Here is a 19,068-nt window from a genome sequence, read left to right as displayed (position 1 = left end):
GCCCTGTCCATTGTTATTGTGCATCCGAGTTAACACAGCTTTAAAATATATGTATTCACCCTCAACCGAGCACATAATCTTATCAACTATCCTGTAATCTAATCCCTGCCCTGCTTTCTTCCACTTTCAGATAGTCTTCCTTAAATTCATTCCATAATTTCAAATGCATAGAAGAAACTGCAGAACTGTCAATTCTCTGGACATTTGAGATCTTGCTTCCCGGCAATTGTTTCCAGTTTGGGTCATATAAACTCATATATATATTTTTTTACACGTTTGGGCTTTCTTATCAAGACCATTAGGAAAAAAGAAAAAGAATATGGGGCTTTTCAGTCATAGAATTTCAAGCCAGTTATGCATGTGGGTTTCTTCTTCAATAAAACAAGCAGATGACAGAAGCACTACAAAATCACCGGGACGTCGTAAGGAGCAATGAAAGCAGAGAGCCCCATGAAACGCTGTTTTAGTCTTACTATTTTTACTATGGCTGCCAACACCAGTTGCCTCCTATAGTCTCCTCCTCTCCCAGCAAGGGTTTATTTCACTCTTACTCGGCTTCTTTCCCATGGTTCCTTCCTTCAACTTCTCTCACTGTCCCACCCCCAGCCTCAAGGGTTTAGTCCGGCTTCCCCAAGGGAAACCCCGAGGGGCAGAGCACTAGGTTTCTGCGAGTAGTCCAAACCCCGCCCCGGAGACCATTTGGATCGTTCCGCGTAGGACGGTAGGCCGGTAATCGGGGGGCTAGGCGCGAGTCCCGGGCTCCGATTGGCCAATGCCGAGGTAAACATCCGGAATGGTGGGGCGGGGCCGGAAGTGAAAGCGGAAGGCGGAGGCTAAAGCGGTGCTTGAGGTTCCGGGCTTGGAGTCTGTACCCCCAGGTGCCATGGGCCGAGTTGAGTCGCGCTGAAGGGGTCGCGGGACGCCTAAGGGACTCGGGGGCTGGGCCATGGCTGGCGCTCGGGCCGCCGCTGCCGCCTCGGTGGGGTCCTCGACTTCTTCGGGCCACCCGCCGCCGCAGGAGCCAGGGCTCGGGGAGCTGCTGGAGGAATTCTCCCGGACTCAGTACCGAGCCAAGGACTGCAGCGGGACTGGCGGCTCTAAGGTGTGCTCGGAGGCCTGATGAACAGGAGAAGGTCCTGGCTTGGAAAGTTACAGCAGAAAGTTTGAAGTTAGGGATCAGAGGAAAGAGAGAGGGGAGTTCCTAGGAACTGGATCCAGAGAGTAAGGGTTGGGTTTAAAACCGAAAAAGGAGGAACCGAGGTCGGACTGAGGCGAGGAAGGACGTCCTTTTGGTTTTAGACAAGGGGTTTGGAGGTCAAGGATCAGTGAGGGGTCCTGTTCAGAGATTAGAGAGGAGGGGCTGAGGAGAGTTACTCCCCTGCATGGGGGAGAGGAAAGAGGGAGATAAACGCTTGGAATAAAAAAAAAGTCTAGAGTACTGCTCCATTTAATATTCCACTTAATACAGAGGTCGGAATGAAGGGGCTGGAGTAGTGGGACAGAATGGAGCCAAGAGATGAACTGTTGCCTCCTTATACTCCTATCAGGCAAGACACTAAACTTAGTCCCAGCCCTTTCCTTCCCCTGTAGAGCGGGAAGACTGCCCGCACTCCTTCTGTTCCTTTATGAAAGGCAGGTCTCAGTTCCTCTTTTTTCTATGCTTGGGATTCCCTTTAACCTCCTTATTTCTAGACCTGAAAGGCTTCCAGTCTGGTTAAGCCATTGCCATCCTAGTCACTGTCTGGCAGTCTTGTTAACCATGCAGTGACCCGTCTCTCATTCCCCGCATGATTTAAGCAAGTTGAGCATCAGGTTTTCCAGTGGGATTCTGTTCCATGCTGGGCCACGAAACTCTGGTTGGGTCCCAGAAGTTGCCTGTGCTGTGACATACCTCAGTTGGCATGTGCTAGTCTGTGGAGTAACCCAGGAAAGCCTTTGGTCATGATGGCACTTTTACACTCTCCAAACCACCAAGTATTTTTAGAGCTTAGTCTGAAGACCACCTATTTCCGCATTGTCTGAGGTGCTTTGTAAAAATTAAGACTTGTTGGTCCCGCCCAATCCTACTAAGTCATAATTTCTGAGGGTAAGAATCTGGAGTTTGCAGTTTTTAAACAGGCTTCCTAATGAAACTCATGTTCCTTAAAGTGGGGGGATTCCAAGTTTCAGCTGCTCTGAATTTTTTTCCTCCCTATTCCTCTTTTCATAGGCTGAAGAGGGTTAGTGGTTTTATTGGGCCCTTTTTTCATCTTACACACCCTTGAAGATTATGGTTGCCAGAAGCTGTCCCTGACTTTTTCACTGCACCAGCCTTAGAGCCTCTCTGAATTCTTGCAGACTTCTCATGATGTTACAGGTCTTAGGCCTGTTTTAGTGGACCTTTCCTGGAACATTGAATAAAATGAGCAATTTTAAGGGGAAATGTTCCTTCACTAGAGCTTCTAAGCACTGGTCTGTGACTGGAGAATGGGGAAGAATCTGGAGCCAAGGGAAGATAAGGGATTAGTCCAGTTAAACTAGAGCAAGAGTTCTTAATATTTTATGGATTGTGGACTCCTTTGACAATCTAATGAAAATTGTAATCCTCTCTTTCAAATGCTTAAGACAGTTTCACTGCAATATTAAGGGGTTCAAGACCCTCCCAAAGCATACCACATATTGGTTCATGAACTACACACTTAGGGCCTGTGACACAGCAATAGGTCTTTTCCTGGCATTGAATAGTAATCAGAGTGGCACGTGTCATTCCCAGTGACCTCTCCAGGTCATGAACTCCCTAATTCTCACACTCAGAGCCCCAGAACCTTCTTTATGCCCAGGTCTCATCCTCTGTGCAGGTTGAGCGCATCGAGAAGAGATGTCTGGAGCTCTTTGGCCGAGACTACTGTTACAGCGTGATCCAAAATGTGAATGGGGACATCTGCGGCCACTACCCTCAGCACATCGTGTTCCTGGAGTATGAAAGTTCTGAGAAGGAGAAAGACACGTGAGCATTACGTGACCAGAGTGTGCCTGTCTGGGGAGGCCTTGACGGCTCCTCAGAGTCAGGAAGTCTGCAGCTGGGCGGAGTGCTGGGCTGGGCTGACTCACTTTCCCTGGGTGTTAAGCCTCATCTGCATCTTTATTCACTTCAGGGTTTGATATGTAAGACTGGCAAGGCAGCTTGACGTAGAATGGGAGTTGGGAATCACAGCCCTGGACTTCTGCTTTACTCCCACCCTGTAGCAGCTCACACCTTACCCCTCTGAACCTCAGTGTCCTTTTTTTTAAGAAAATATGGGTGGTAGAAAAGAGAATATGTGGGTGAAAGGTGTTCTGTGTCCACATGCCTAAGAGCCTGACTGTGGTCTGGAGTCTGGTTGCTTGAGTTTACATGCTGGCCACCTTACTTGCTGGTTGAGTGAATAACTTGGGCAAATTATTTAACTTCTTTGTTACTTTTCTCATTGGTAAGCATACCTCTTTAGAAAAGTGGCTAGTGCAGTCCCTGATATGATCGTGGCTATTACAAGTCTGGCATGTTTGTTGTAAAAATTAGAAATAAGAGCTACCATTTATTTAGGGCCTAGCAGACACAAAGTACCTGGCACAGTCCACAGCCTATAGGTGGTTAGTAAATGGTAGCAGTAAAATGGTAGCAGACACCAAAAAATAATCACAGCACTGGGGCTCTTGGAAATGCTTTATGTTGATCTCAAAGTTTGTTGCCCCAGTCACCCTGCTTGCTGCTGATCTTAAGGGAATTCTAGGAGCTATTTTCAACAACATCTGTGAAAGTCTGGCCCCATGAATGCAATGTTAGGATGAGTGCTATAGGAGTTATGCTGCAAAGTGTAGCAGGCCATCCATACCCGCGGCATGCCCATTAGTGCACCCAGGAACTGGCTAGAGACTCTGAATCTCAAGCTCCATAGCCACTGAATCTATCAAAATCACAGCAAGATTCCCCAGTGGTTTGTGTGCACGTTAAGGTTTGAGAAGTGCTGTTGTAGGCATACCAGCAGTCTGGTGTGTGCGTGTGTGTGTTTGGGAAGACCCCGTGGTAGAGATCCTTTTTTGCTGGAATTAGAAGGATGAGTAGGAGTGTCCCTGGAATATCCTTTAGGACCAGTTGGTATAGGGTCTTGATAATCAGGCCAAAAAGTGTGGACCTGTGAGTGTTAGTAGTTTTATTTCCCAGTATACGCTGAACACTCATTAAAATCACAGATTCCAAGGCCCCTGAATCAGAACTTGCAGAATCTACAGTCTCAGAGAGCTCCCTACATCAGTTTTACATGTGCTGTAGCCTGAGAACCCCTGCCATGGGCCACCAGGAGCCAAAGAAGGCTTTCAAGCAGAACAACCAGTTTGGAGGAGTTCAAGGACTAAGCCTTAGTTTTCTCATTTAAAAATGGGGTGTATGTAAGTGTGCCATCTCTTGAACTTGTGGTGGGGTTCACTGAGAAAAGTCAAAATATTAGAAAAACAAGTTGTATGTAGATCATACAGATCGTATCATATACTGAGTTGTATAACCTAAGAACTTCAGGGAACTCCAAGCCTAAAGAATTGGGCTTCCCTATGGTCCTATTATGTATAGTTCCTCTGTCTTCCTAACTTCCAGAGTTAGGTCAACTCACCTTCTATAAGCCCTGAAGCTAAAGTTTCCGGACAAGAGCGCTTTCTCCTTGCCATTGCTCTCCCTCCAACCTTCTTCAGTGCTGACTGCATTGTAAAACCTCACGGTGGCGTTATGACACTAAACTAAGCTCAGCTATAGTCAAAGTGGTACTTTTCTAATTTATTTTGTGAGTGAATCACCTGGAGCTCTAGTTGTAAGACAGAATCAGATTCAGTGGGCCTAGCGTGGAGCCTGAGCATCTGTGTTTTCTAACAAGCTTCCAGGTAATGTCAAACCACCCTGTAGCTGCAGTACTGTAAGGAATTCAGTCTTGGTTGCCTTGCAGAAGCTTTTCTGGGAAGGAAATAACTTTAGTTCTGATTAAATCCAGTGCTTAAGGAGAAGGAAACTAACATTTGTCAAGTGCCTACACTTTGGCATGTTTTGGAGTTTCACACATTAACTCACTCAAGGCCTGCAACCACTGAGTAAAGAAGACGATCACTTCCATTGTACAGAAGTTGATACCCACTGACATAGATAGCAGAGTGGGGTTCACAACTAGATCTTCCTCACCTTGCTCTGTCCACCTCTCTGCCTTTTTTTCTGTCATCACTATGACTTTCCCACCTTGTCTAGCAGGGTCTTACCTTCTAGGCCAGGGCTACTGTGGTATATCCCTAGACCTGGAATTTTTATTGGAGTTTGTTTTTATTTTTTATTGCCTTCAGGGCTTGAAGTGATACCGAGTGAGTTAAGCCTGTTCATTGAAGAGAAGGGAGTATATGCACATTTAGGTGGGAAGAAGTAGAAATTTTTGCTTCTTTGCATATCCGGCTTTGCTGTTAATATGACACTAATTAGACTGTGTTACATAGGGTAGAACTGGATTCAGGAAGTGGTTAGGTCTGCTTAACCCACCTCCCTAGTTTTAGCCCATCACCTGGGAATAGAAGCCTAGATAAGGATGTCTGAACAGCCAAGACAGATGTTTACTTAAATTTTTATTTATTAACTTTAGAGAGATTGGTGAAGGGGTGGGGGAGAGAGAGAGAAACATTGGTTTGTTGTTCCACTTATTTATGTCTTCATTGGTTGACCCTCTTATGTACCCTGACCAGGGCTAGAACCCACAACCTCGTCATATTGGGATGGTAACTAATCAATGAGTTATCAGCCAGGGCTGGCCAAAGCACATGTTTACCAGCAAGTTTTTGTTGAGATCCTGCCATGTGGCAGACCCTAGAGATCCAATAGGAAGCCTAACCAGCTAGATAAAGTCCCTATCCTTAGGTCTAGTGGGTAGCACGGACCAGTAAGTAAGCAATGACAGTGTAACAAGAACCAGAATTAGGGAAGTACAGATGAGGCATTGGGAGGCAATAGTTAAAATTCTGCACCCATTTCCCTTGTGTTGTGGGGAGCTCGAGGGTTTCTCCACACCACCAATTCTCAAGACACCAGTTGGGTGTCCTACAGTTTAACTCAGTTCTGACATTGTCTACCTAGAGAGATAGCATCAGATTCCATAGCTTAAGGGCTAAGTCCTTCAAGACAAATACACAAACCTACTCATTCAAATACGAGCATCAAGTGCCAGACACAGTGCAGTATGTAGCACTGCAAGAAGGTCCTGAGGCCACAAGACAATAAAAATAAAAACAGGAACTGGGAAACAGAAACTGAATTGGTTCTTTGAGTTGGGGAACCAGGAAAATAAACCATCAACTAGCCTGACGAGAGTAAGTGTGCTTGCTTCTACATTAAAAGGCTGCACAGAACCCCTTTGAGGGAAATACTGACATGTTCTCCACCTTCGTTTTGTGGAAGGTTTTGCTTGGTTTTGCTCAATGGAAGGACTGACCTGGGAGGATCAAATGTAGCCTTCAGGCATTTAGAGCTCAGAGGGAGCTAACTGCTGGTGTGGGTTAAGGGAGTCAGTTGCAGCTGACAGTTCTGAGATCTGTGAAAATGGCCTGGGGCCTCCAAAAGGTAGAAGACTGCTATGAACAGGATTGTCTGTGCTCTTTTTTGTATTCTTATGGACTCTGAGTTTAATTAGGCAGTTTCTTTGTATTGAGGTGCCCTTTTCTGTCATAGAGAAGCCCAGTGGAGAGAAGGTGACAGACTTGGTTTTCAGTGAACCAAGTGTTTTCTAGAGCCTGGCTGCTTGGCCTGTGTCACCCTACAGGCCTCTTGAAGAGGCACCCCACCTTCTTCAAGTTTGCCATTCTTCAAAAAAGAAAAAAAGGATTTCAAAAGTGAAATCTTAAATCAGACCTTCAAGAAAATACACTGTGGAGACTATAAATCCTCTTCCTTTACCACATTCTCCTTGTTCTCTTTCTAAGATCAAACCGTTAGTCCAGGGTTTTATTTGAAGACCCCTTTTAACTTTAATTTCAGATCCCTACTTGATAATAATATTTTTAATAACTGGCTTGAGAATATATCCATGAAGGCTACTAAGAAATCAGCAATGTTTTAAAAAGACATAGTATTTATGTTTTTATTTATTTTTTTATTGCTGTTCTGTTGCAGTTGTCCCAATTTTCCCTATTGCTCTCTCCTTACCCTGCCCACTCCCGCTGTCAACCCCCAAATTGTTATCCGTGTTCATGACTCGTTTATACCTGTTCCATGATTAGACCCTTCCCCTTCTTTCCCTCCTTGTCCCTCTCCCCCACCCCTCTGGTCACTGTCAGTCTGTTCCTTGTTTCCATGTCTCTGGTTCTATTCTGCTCACTTGTTTGTTTTGTTCATTAGGTTCCTCTTATAGGTGAGAATATATGGTATTTTTATTTTATCACCTGGCTTATTTCACTCAGCATAATACTCTCCAGCTTCATCCATGCTGTTGTGAAAAGTAGGAATTCCTTTCTTTCTGCTGCATAGTATTCCACTTTGTAAATGTACCACAGTTTTTTGATCCACTCATTTACTGTTGGCCACTTAGGGTATTTCCAGCACTTGGCTGTTGTAAAAAATGCTGCAGTGAACACTGGGGTACACAGGTTCTTTTGAATCAGTGTTTCAGAATTCTTAGGGTATAATCCCAGGAATGGAATCTCTGGATCAAGAGGAAGTTCCATTTTTAGTTTTTTGAGGAAATTCCATGTGTTTTCCACAGTGACTGCACCAATCTGCATGCCCACCAACAGTACACTAGGGTTCCCTTTTCTATACAACCTCACCAGCATTTGTTTGTTGATTTGTTAATGATGGCCATTCTGACTGGTGTGAAGTGGTATCTCATTGTGGTTTTAATTTGCATCTCACTGATGACTAGTGATGCTGAGCATTCCTTCATATGTCTCTGGGCCCTCTGTATGTCCTCCTTGGAGAAGTGTCTGTTTAGGTCCTTTGTCCATTTTTTAATTGGATTGTTTGTCTTTCTGGTGTTGAGTCATATGAGTTCTTTATATATTTTAGATATCAAACCCTTGTCTGAGGTATCATTGGCAAATAATGTTTTCCCATACATTTGTTCCCTTTTCATTTTGATGATGTTTCCTTTAGCCATACAGAAGCTTTTTATTTTGATGAAGTCCCATTTGTTTATTCTTTCCTTTATGTCCCTTGCCCTAGAGGATATATCAGCAAAAATATTGCTGCATAGGATATCTGAAATTTTACTGTCTGCGTTTTCCTCTAGAACTTTTATGGTGCCATGGCTTATGTTGAATAAGTCTTCTATCCATTTTGTGTTTTTTGTGGTGTATGGTGTAAGTTGGTGGTCTAGTTTCATTTTTTTTGCAGGTACCATTACAGTTTTCCCAACACCATTTGTTGAAGAGGGTGTTTTTACTCCTTTTTATGCTCCTGCCTCCTTTGTCAAATGTTAACTGGCCATAGAGACATGGGTTTATTTCTGGGTTCTCTATTGTTCCTTTGATCTATGTGTCTGGTCTTATGCCAATACCAGACTGTTTTGATTACAGTAGCTTATAGTATACTTTGGTATCAGGTATTGTGATCTCTCCTACTTTGTTCTTCTTTCTCAAGATTGCTGAGGCTATTTGGGGTCATTTTGGGTTCCATATAAATTTTTGAAATATTTGTTCTGAATCTCTGAAGTATATCATTGGTATTTTAATAGGGATTACATTAAGTCTGTAGATTGCTTTGGGTAGTATGGACATTTTAATGATGTTAATTCTTCCAATCTATGAACAAAGTGTATACTTCCATTTATATCTTCCTTAATTTCTTTCTTTAGTGTTCTATAGTTTTCCCAGTACAGGTTTTTTACCTCCTTGGTTAAATTTTTTCCTATGTACTTTATTTTTCTTCTTGCGATAGTAAATGGAAATTTTCCCTAGTTTCTCTTTCTGATAGGTTCATTGTTGGTGTAGGCAATATACAAAAATGCCTTTGATATCTGAATATTGACTTTGTATCCCGCTATTTTGTCAGATTCACCTGTAAGGTCAGGTAGTTTTTTGGTGGAGTCTATAGGGTTTTCTATGTACACTATCATGTCATCTGCAAATAATGACAGTTTTGCTTCCCCTTTTCCAATTTGGATGCCTTTTATTTCTTTCTCTTGTCTGATTGCTGTGGCTGGAACTCTAGTACTATGTTGAGTGGAAGTGATGAAAGTGAACACCCTTGTCTTGTTCCTAATCTTAGTGGGAAAGCTTTCAGTTTTTGCCCATTGAGTATGATATTGGTAATGTTGAGTATGATATTGGTTATGTTGGGTGTGTAGGTTTCTCTTATATGGCCTTTATTATGTTAAAGTATGCTCCCTCTATTCTCACTTTGCTGAGGGATTTTTATCATAAATGGGTGCTGTACTTGATCAAATGCTTTTTCAGAATCTATTGATATGATCATGTGATTTTTGTCCTGCATTTTGTTTTGTGTGATGTATTACATTTATTGATTTGCGAATATTGTACCATCCTTTCATACTTGGGATGAATCCCACTTGATCATGGTGTATGATCTCTTTAATGTATTGCTGGATCTGGTTTGCCACTATTTTGAGGATTTTAGCATCTCTGTTCATCAGCAATATTAGCCTATAGTTTTTTCTTTGTTGTATCTTGACCTGGTTTTGGAATTAGAGTAATAGTGGCCTTGTGAAATGAGTTTGGGAGTCTTCCCTCTTCTTGAATTTTTTGGAGTAGTTTGAAAAAATAGGAGTTAGCTCTTCCCTAAATGATTATTGCTTCAATTTCACTAGTCGTTACCAATCTGTCTAGGCTTTCTGCCTCTTGATTCAGTTTTGGATGATTATATATTTCTAGAAATTTGTCTATTTCCCTCAGGTTGTCAAATTTCTTGACATACAGTTCTTCGTAGTAATTTCTTACAGTCCTTTGTATTTCTGTGCTGTTGATTGTAACTTCTCTTTTGTTTCTGATTTTATTTATGGGTCCTCTTTTTTTCTTGATGAGTCTGGTTAAAGACTCAATTTTGTGTATCTTTTCAAAGAACCAGCTCCTGGATTTATTGATCCTTTGAATTGTGCTTTAGTCTCTATGTCATTTATTTCTGCCCTGATTTTGATTATTTCCTTCCTTCTCCTCGCTCTGGGCTTTGTTTGTTGTTTTTCCTCTAGTTCTTGTAGATGTTAGGTTAGGTTTATTTGAGATTTTTCTTTCTGTCTTCTTTTGGTTTGCCTGTATTGCTATGAAACTTTCCTCTCAGGACTGCCTTTGCTGTGTTCCTTAGGTTTTGGGCTGTTGTGTGTTCATTTAATTTGTTTCCAGGAACTTTTTGATTTCTTCTTTGATCTCATTGCTGACCTATTCATTATTCAATAGTATGTTATTCAGTCTCCATGAATTTGAATGTTTTTGGGTTTTTTCATGAGGTTCCTTACTAGTTTCAAGCCATTATGATCCAAGAAGATGCTTGAGATTTCAGTTTTCTTGAAGTTGTTGAGGCTTGTTTTGTGTCCTATCATGTGGTCTCTCTTTGAAAATTTTCCATGTGCATTTGAAAAGAGTGTATATTTTGTTTCTTTGGGGTGAAAGGTTCTGTATGTATCAATTAAGTCCATTTGATCTTGAGTATTATTCATTGCCACAATAATCTTGTTGTTTCTTTGCTTGGAAGATCTATCCATTGTTGACAGTAGGGTGTTAAAATTCCCTACTATGAGTATGTTGCTGTTGATATCTTTCTTAAAGTCCTCCAAGATTTTCCTTATATACTTAGATGCTCCTATGTTGGGTGCATATATGTTTACAAGGGTTATATCTTTTTGATGGATTATTCTGTAAGTATTATAAAGTGTCCTTTGTCTCGAAATCTATGTTGTCTGATATAAGTATTGCTACCCCAGCTTTTCTTTTTAAGATTTTATTTATTTGTTTGTTTGTTTTTTGGTTTCACAGATTTATTTATAGCCAGAGACAAATGTGCCTCAGAATGAATCAGGGTTTTTTTAGTACTTTTATAGATTATACTATTACAATTTTCCCCATTTTTCCCCTTTTATCCCCCCTCCATCCTGCCCCCCTAACCCTCCAGCATTCTCCCTCCCCTTAGTTTGTATCCATGGGTTGTACACATAAGTTCTTTGAGTCCTCTGCTTCCTATGCCATTTTTTTATCTCTCCCCATCTATTTTATGCCTACTAGTTATGCTTCTTCTTCCCTGTACCTTCCCCCCAATTCCTCCCTTCCCCCTCCCCACTGAAAGCCCTCCATGTGATGTCCGTTTCTCTGATTCTGTTCCTGTTCTGGTTGTTTGCTTAGTTTTTGTTTTTGTGTTTTTCTTTTATTTTATGTTCATTTGTTGATAGTTGTGAGTTTGTTGTCATTTTATTGTTCATAGTTTTGATCTTCTTAGATAAGTCCCTTTAACATGTCATGTAATAAGGGCTTGGTGATGATGAACTCCTTTAACTTGATCTTAGCTGGGAAGCACTTTATCTGCCCTTCCAGTCTAAATGATAGCTTTGCTAGATAGAGTAATCTTGGATGTAGGTATCCAGCCCCTTCTTTCCTGTAAGGTTTCTTTTGAGAAATCAGCTGATAGCCCTATGGGAACTCCTTTGTAGGTAACTGCCTCCTTTTCTCTTGCTGCTTTTAAGAGTCTCTCCTTATCTTTAATCTTGAGTAATGTAATTATGATGTGCCTTGGTGTGTGCTTCCTTGGGTCCAACTTCTTTGGGACTCTCGACTTCCTGGACTTCCTGGAAGTCTATTTCCTTCTCCAGATTGGGAAAGTTTTCCTTCATTATTTGTTCAAGTAAGTTTTCAATTTCTTGCTGCTGTTCTTCTCCTTCTGGCACCCCTATAATTTGGATGTTGGAACGTTTCAGGTTGTCCCAGAGGTTTGTAAGTCTCTCTTCACTTTTTAAAGTTCTTGTTTCTTCCGTCTGTTCCAGATGGATGTTTATTTCTCCTTTTGTTCCAAATCGTTGCTTTGATTGAGACCTGGTTTCCTTCCTGTCACTGTTGGTTCCCTGAATATTTTGCTTTATTTCATGTTAGGTATCTTTCATTTGTTTTTTTTTTTTCATATTTCGACCAATTTCAATTAGATCTATGAGCATTTTGATTACCAGGGCTTTAAATTCTCCATCAGATAGGTTGGCTATCTCCTCATTGCTTAGTTCTCTTTCTGAAGTTTTGCTCTGTTCTTTCATTTTGGTCCTATTTCTTTTTCTTGGCACACCTGATAAGTTGTAAGGGAGCGAGGCCTTAGGTGTTCCCCCAGGCAGGGCAACCCTCTTTGCTGCACCACAGAGCTGCCAGTCTGGTTGTTCTCGTTGATTTTTCCTTTAATCCTTGGTTGTCAGAGTTCCACGCAGTTTGATTTTCTGGCGCTTCTGGTTGTTTGTTGATTTTAGATTGGTTATTATCCTCCTTTTGGTTGTGCGAGGAAGCAAAAGGGTTTCTACCTATGCCTTCATCTTGGCCGGAACTCCCTAAGATTTCATTTATTTATTTTAGAGGAGAAAGGAGGGGGGGATGGGGGGGGGAGAAACATCAATGGGTGGTTGCCTCTCACATGCCCTCTACTGGGGACCTGACTTGGCCTTCAACTCAGGCATGTGCCCTGACTGGGAATTGAACCAGCGACCCTTGATTCACAGGCGGGCATTCAATCCACTGAGCCATACCAGCCAGGGCTCAGCATTCTTTTATCATGTCCATTGTTTGGAATATTTTTTCCCATCTCTTCACTTTTAGTAGATCTTTTGTTCTAAGTAGATGTCTTATAGGCAGCATATTTGTGGGTCCTCTTTTCTTATCCATTCAGCTACCCTATGTCTTTTGATTGGAGCATTTAATCCATTTACATTTAAGATTATTATTGATAGATACTCATTCATTGTTTTTTTCCTTGGTATCTGTATTTCCCTCTCTCTCTCTCTCTCATTCTTTGTCTTCTTAAAGCAGTTCCTTCACCATCTCTTACAATGCCAGTTTGGTAGAGATATATATATTCTTTTAGTCTTAAAAAAGACTTAGTGTTTTTCTTCATGCCAACAATACCCATACTTAAAAAGCTACCACAGATATGTAGGGGTCACTGAAATTACTCATTCTGAAGCAGTTATTTGTGTATATGTGCCTTGAAATAATATGCAGATCCCTAGAAGTAATATAGCATGGGGTTAAAGACCCTCTAGGACTTGACCTGGAAGATCTACCCTTGTAAGTAGAGAACATAAGAGTCTTCCCTCCCTTCTACTTGGTTACTCTGCATAGTTGGGATAGCTTCCCGCTCTTTAACTTTCCTACTTCATGTTTCTTTTGCAACCAGAAGCTCTGACTGGTTGATTTGGAGCCTTTTACTAAGGATCAGTAGGTGAATCTATGAGAGTAGACCCTTATTTTAGAGGTCTACTGATTTGATGGGGGGTGGCTTGCTGAAGCTCATTTCTAAACCTGACTCATGTTCTAAAAGCTCCCTTACCAAACCAGTGTAATAACTAGTATGCTTCTTAATGCCAAAAATAGGTTGTCTTTCACCTCCTTTGTTCCAGCAAAAATGACCCTATGAATTCCAGAGGGTCCTCAGAGCACTCATTATCTTAGTCTGAGAGGAAAAGACTGGTAATAACACACAGTTTGCTGTGTGTATTTGTGTATTTTATGTACTATGTCTTTAGAGTAGCTCACTTTTTTTTTATCTTAAAGGTTCTGAAATCAGGATGACTTAAATTTTAATACCTATGATAGAACACTTTTTTCCCTGAAAACCTTATATCCATGATCTAGGATTTAGGAATTAGAGCACTTACTGAATTTCACATGAGTAGTTACACGTACATGCAAACCTAGCCTGGAGTCTTTGCAAACACACACACACACACACACACACACACGCTCACTTAGAAACCCACCTGACCTGCCTCTCTTGTCCATGTCTCAGGTTTCAGAGCACTGTGCAAGTGAGCAAATTGCAAGACCTCGTTAACCGCAGCAAGACAGCCAGGTGCAGAGGACGGTTTGTCTGCCCAGTGATCCTGTTCAAAGGCAAGGTAAGATCGTGCCATAGCCTCACACTCCCTGAGACCCTCTCCTGGGGTAACTGGCTTAATGCAAAGTGTGGGAATCAAGTATTCACTGAATGTGTACTATGTTCCAGGCACTGTTTCAAGCCTTAAGTTACATTATTTTATATACGTATAAAGTAGATGAACTGGCTGGTGTGGCTCAGTGGATACAATGCCCGCCTGCGAACCAAAGAGTCCCTGGTTCAATTCCCAATCAGGGCACAAGCCTGGGTTGTGAGCCAGGTCCCCATTATGGGGCACACAAGAGGCAAACACACACTGATGTTTCTCTCCTTCTTTCCCTCTCCCTTCCCCTCTCTAAAAATAAATAAATAATATCTTAAAATAGACAAAAACTCTTACCCTTGTGGAGCTTATATTCTAGTGACTGTTATTAATTTGGTTTCCTCATATGGTCTCATTTCACCTACCTTGTTATAATTCTTTGGTGTAACTGATATTCCCAGAATTTCTTCAGGCTGCCACACTATAATTCAGAGTCACATGATGTGGTTTAAGAGGAACTCACCAAAGAGGGACAACAATGTGGACTAGTGGACTGTTGGCCTCATTAAGTGAGCAGGACTTAGCTTGAGAGCATTGAAAGATAAGCTCAATACTAATTGGCAAGAAGAGGTGAGAGCGTATTCCAAGCAGGTGGTGCAGTGTGGGAAAAGGTATGGAGGCAGGAACAAGAGAGGCCAGGAGACCTCCTTGACTGGATTGGAAGGTACATGTTAGAGCAGAGGATAGAAGGGATTGTGTGCAGGAGGGTAAATGCTAACTGGTGTGTTTGCATTTGCCAGGAGAGCCACTGCAATTCTGGAGCAGGCAAATACAGGATGTAAGTAGCGTTTTGAAGAAGTTAGTCCAGGAAGAATAGACTGAAAGTAGAGAGCCTAGAGGCAGTGAGGGCAACAAGGATGCAGTCTCTTTAGTCATTTAGCATGTGTCTGAGTGCATGCTTTGTAGCTTACACACCTGTGGCTTACAGATTCCAGTTGTAGGTACCCAGCGTGAATGGTTGAGAGCCAGGGCAGGGGTGGGCAAGGCAGTGGGAGGAGAGATCTGAGGCTTGTTTCTGTCCCACTGTGTCTGTCTTTTGTAAAATGGGCAAAGGGCACATGTGAAAGGGGAGGTAGGAAGGGAAATTTAGCCAAGGGCTTTCTTGGGCAAATTAATTTTAGGGGAAAGTGTGTATGGAAATTAAATACCCAAAAGTGATTATCTTAAACGTATTTGTTTTCCCCTTTGGAAAGTTTTCATGTTTTGGATGTTACCAGAACTCTGGTTTAAAGATCACTACTCTATGGTGCATAGAGTTTGTCCCTAGAAATTACACAGGAAATACTCACACCAGTATTTCTCAGTGTGTTCCATAGAGCAGGGGTACTGAGTCCGTGGCCTGTTAGGAACCAGGCTGTGCAGAAGGAGGTGAGTGGCAGGCAGGGGAGCAAAACTTCATCTATATTTATAGCCACGGCAGTGGCATTAGATTCTCACAGGAGCGTGAACCCTACTGTGGACTGCGCATGCGAGGATCTAAGTTACGCTGCTCCTTACGAGAATCTAATGCCTGGTAATCTGAGGTGGAGCTGAGGCAGTGATGCTAGTGCTAGGGAGCAGCTGCAAATAGAGATCATCATTAGCGGAGAGGTTTGACTGTCCAGAGACCATAATAAATCAGTTGCTTACAGGCTCATATCAAAACCTTATCAGTGAGTGGCAAGTGACAATTGAGCTGCATCTGGTCACAGGCTATAAAGTCATCCCCCAGGTCTATCCTTGTCTGTGAAAAAATTATCTTCCATGAAACTGGTCCTTGGTGCCAAAAAGGTTGGGGACCACTCTCATAAAACACTAGTTTAAGAGACCTGTGAAAATCATTCCCTGTTCAACAAGAATGAGAAATACTGCATACTAGGTTTGACCTGACCTCCTAGCTCCAGATACATAATGTACATTTATACATGTACATTGACACAGTAAAGGCTCTGAGAAGTCCTGTAGCAGAGAGTCGTGTACCTTCATTAGATCTGGCATTACTTACTCTTGTCTGCAGGCCATGACTAAGGAACTTGCTTGAATGCATTTGGGAAATGCCACAATGAATAGCTTAGTCTAATGGGGTTGCTAAATGACAGATTGTTAGCACTTACACACTCAGCAGTCCTGTGAACAAAGAGCCCGAAGCCACCTGTTTTCATAGGGAGGGTGATGAGTTGGAGGGATTATTCTGAGGCGGCCTTGGCATTCTTTGATCTTTATGAGGGCTTTCCTATTAATCCTGCTTTCTTCCTTTGTACCTTCTTTTCCAGGCAGTGTGATACCATTTCATACCCATTAGCTCCCCCTGACTCAATTGGTGTTCACTTAATACCTACTGACTTACATGTGCTTTAGTCTAATTGTGTGTCTGAACATCTGTCATTTCCTCTCTTCTGTAATCTCTTTGAGGGCAGAGGCCTTGTCTTACTGCTGTCCTCCCAGCACCTGGCAAAGTGCTCGCCCAGCTTGTAAGTGCAAGCTTAACAGGAAGGTATTGCTCTTAGATAAGGCAGTAGTGGCCTCATGCTAGCTTCTAGAGGGACAGAGATGAAGAAGACAGTCCTCCACCTCATGGAGCTCAGTGAGTGAGGAAGGCAGACAAGTGAACAAGTGATTGAGAGGGAGATTGGGAAAGGCACAAGAATGTCTTCTGTTGTGAAGTAGAGATGTTGTCCTCAGAGATGTGTGGCACTCAGCAGGCACTTGGTCACTAGTGCGGTGATGGCAGTGCTTCCACCCACATTACTCCAGAGGCACCTACCTCTGCCCGGTTGTGCTGTGGAAGGGGGCTTGTTAATTGCTTGCTTCCTGCTTCAAAGCTCGGTTCAGTGTGGCTAGTGCAACTGTGGAACTAAATGTCTGATTTTACTTATTTTATTTTATTATTTTTAATTGAGGTATAATTGACACCGTAACATTACATTAGTTTCAGATGTTCAACATAATGACTCAGTATTTGTGTATATTGAAAAAGTAATCACCATAATAAGTCTAGTTACCATCCTTCACCACACAGTCACAATTTTTTCTTGTGATGAAAATTTTAAAATCTAGGCTCTTAAGCACTTTCAAGTACAACATTATTAACTCCAGGTATCATACTGCACATTACATCCCATGACTTACTGTATAACTGGAAGTTTGTGCCTTTTGTGTGTATGCATGTGATTTTAAAGATTTTATTTATTTATTTTTAAAGAGGAAGGGAGGGAGAAGGAGGGAGCGAAACATCGATTTGTGAGAGATGCATTGACTGATTGCCTCTCACACACCCTGCAGCTGGCCACCTGGCCCTCAACCCAGGCATGTGCCCTGATGAGGAATTAAACCAGTGACCTTTCAGTTTGCACACTGGCACTCAGTCCACTGAGCCACACCAGCCAGGGCATATGGGTTTTTTGTTGTTGTTTTGGGGGCAGGGGTTTGTTTGTTTGTTTTTTGTTTTTTTGTTGTTGTTTTTTTTTAGAGAGAAAGAGAACCTTTTGGGGTTTTTTTTCTCCAAACTATAATTGACATATAATATTCTATTCTAGGTGTGCAACCCAGTGATTAGACATTTATGTAACTTACGGAGTGCACACTCTGATAAATCTAATACCCAACTGATACCATACATAATTATTATAATACTATTGACTGTGTTTTCTATGCTGTACTTTACATCCCCATGACTGTTCTGTAACTGCCAGTCTGTACTTCTCAATCCCTTTACCTTTTTCACCCAACCCCTCAACCCTTCTCCCATCTGCCAACCATTAGAGTGTTCTCTGTATCTATGAGTCTGTTTCTGGCCTGCTTGTTCGTTTCTTTTGTTTTTAGATTCCACATATAAGTGATTCATACGGCATCTCTCTTCCTCTGTCTGATTTATTTCACCCAGCACAATACCCTCTGGGTTCATCCATGTTGTTGGAGATGGCATGGTTTCATTCTTTTTTATGGCTGAGTCATAATTGTATATATATGCATCACTTCTTTTTTAAGTCTTTTTTTTTTAAGATTTTATTTATTCTTTTAGAGAGAGAAGAAGGGAGAGAGAAAGAGAGGGAAAGAAACATCAGTATGTCATTGCCTCTCACGTGGCCCCCACTGGGGACCTGGCCGCAACTCAGGCATGTGCTCTAGCCTGGGAATCGAATTGGCAACCCTTTGGTTTGCAGCCCACACTCAATCCACTGAGCTACACCAGCCAGGGCTATATGCACTACTTCTTCATCAGTTCATCTGTTAAAAGACACTTAGGTTGCTCCTATATTTGGCTATTGTAAATAATACTGTAGTGGACATGTGGGTGCATATGTCTTTTCAATTTACTGTTTTGGGTTTTTTCAGATAAATACCCAGAAGTGGAATTGCTGAGTCCTTCTTTGTCTCTTGTTACAGTCTTTGTTTTAAAGTCTATTTTTGTCAGGCATAAGTATGGCTACTCCAGCTTTTCTGTTTGTTTCCATTTTCATTCATTTTATTTCTATTAATTTAAGTTTAGAAATGATGGGTTATGAATTGGAGCCATGAGGCCAGGGAGCAGGCACCAGCCCAGGACCTTCCTGCAGAGATTGATGCCCCACTTGGGGAGTTGGCCAACTCACCTGCTCTTACCCTCAGTTACTAAAAGACAGGGACAATTCAAAGGGATGTAGGAGAACTGGGAGCAGAAAAAGGTATCTGAGCCTTCAAAAAATCAAGAAATGATCAGTGCTCAACCACCAAAAAGGGGTTTGTCTGCTTTGAGAATATTTACCAGAAAAAAGGCAAAGAAGAGCAAGACTTCATGCCCGCAGTTTAGGTGATGGGGAAGCGTGGGTGTGATAACACGTGCCAGTAGAACTGAAACAACCACATACCCCCCACTGTCTTGCTTTCAGGAATCAGGATCCCTGCTTTACTGTCAGGGTCTTGGGGATCCTCATCCTGGGGATTGACACTTCCCTGCTACAGCTCTCTGCTT

General features: G+C 42.1%; 1 protein-coding gene across 8 annotated transcripts in view; it reads left to right on the top strand.

The window, feature by feature from the left end:
- Window positions 1–819: 819 nt before the first annotated feature.
- The window catches only part of MTMR14 (myotubularin related protein 14), a 55,064-nt gene continuing 36,815 nt past the window's right edge, over window positions 820–19,068 (top strand). For all 8 annotated transcript variants that reach the window (XR_006784932.1, XM_045832448.1, XM_045832449.1 and 5 more), the window contains exons 1-3: window positions 820–1,102; window positions 2,838–2,986; window positions 13,949–14,057. Coding sequence is in view for 7 of the 8 variants with exons in the window: in XM_045832448.1 (XP_045688404.1) it covers window positions 947–1,102; window positions 2,838–2,986; window positions 13,949–14,057 (414 nt within the window). In the remaining variant the exon portion in view is untranslated. The remainder of the gene's footprint in view (window positions 1,103–2,837; window positions 2,987–13,948; window positions 14,058–19,068) is intronic.

Source organism: Phyllostomus hastatus, unplaced genomic scaffold (assembly GCF_019186645.2).
Source record: "Phyllostomus hastatus isolate PE091 unplaced genomic scaffold, TTU_PhHast_1.1 phas_contig_16, whole genome shotgun sequence".
NCBI classification, from domain to species: Eukaryota; Metazoa; Chordata; class Mammalia; order Chiroptera; family Phyllostomidae; genus Phyllostomus; species Phyllostomus hastatus.
This window is presented reverse-complemented; position numbering and strand designations above follow the sequence as displayed.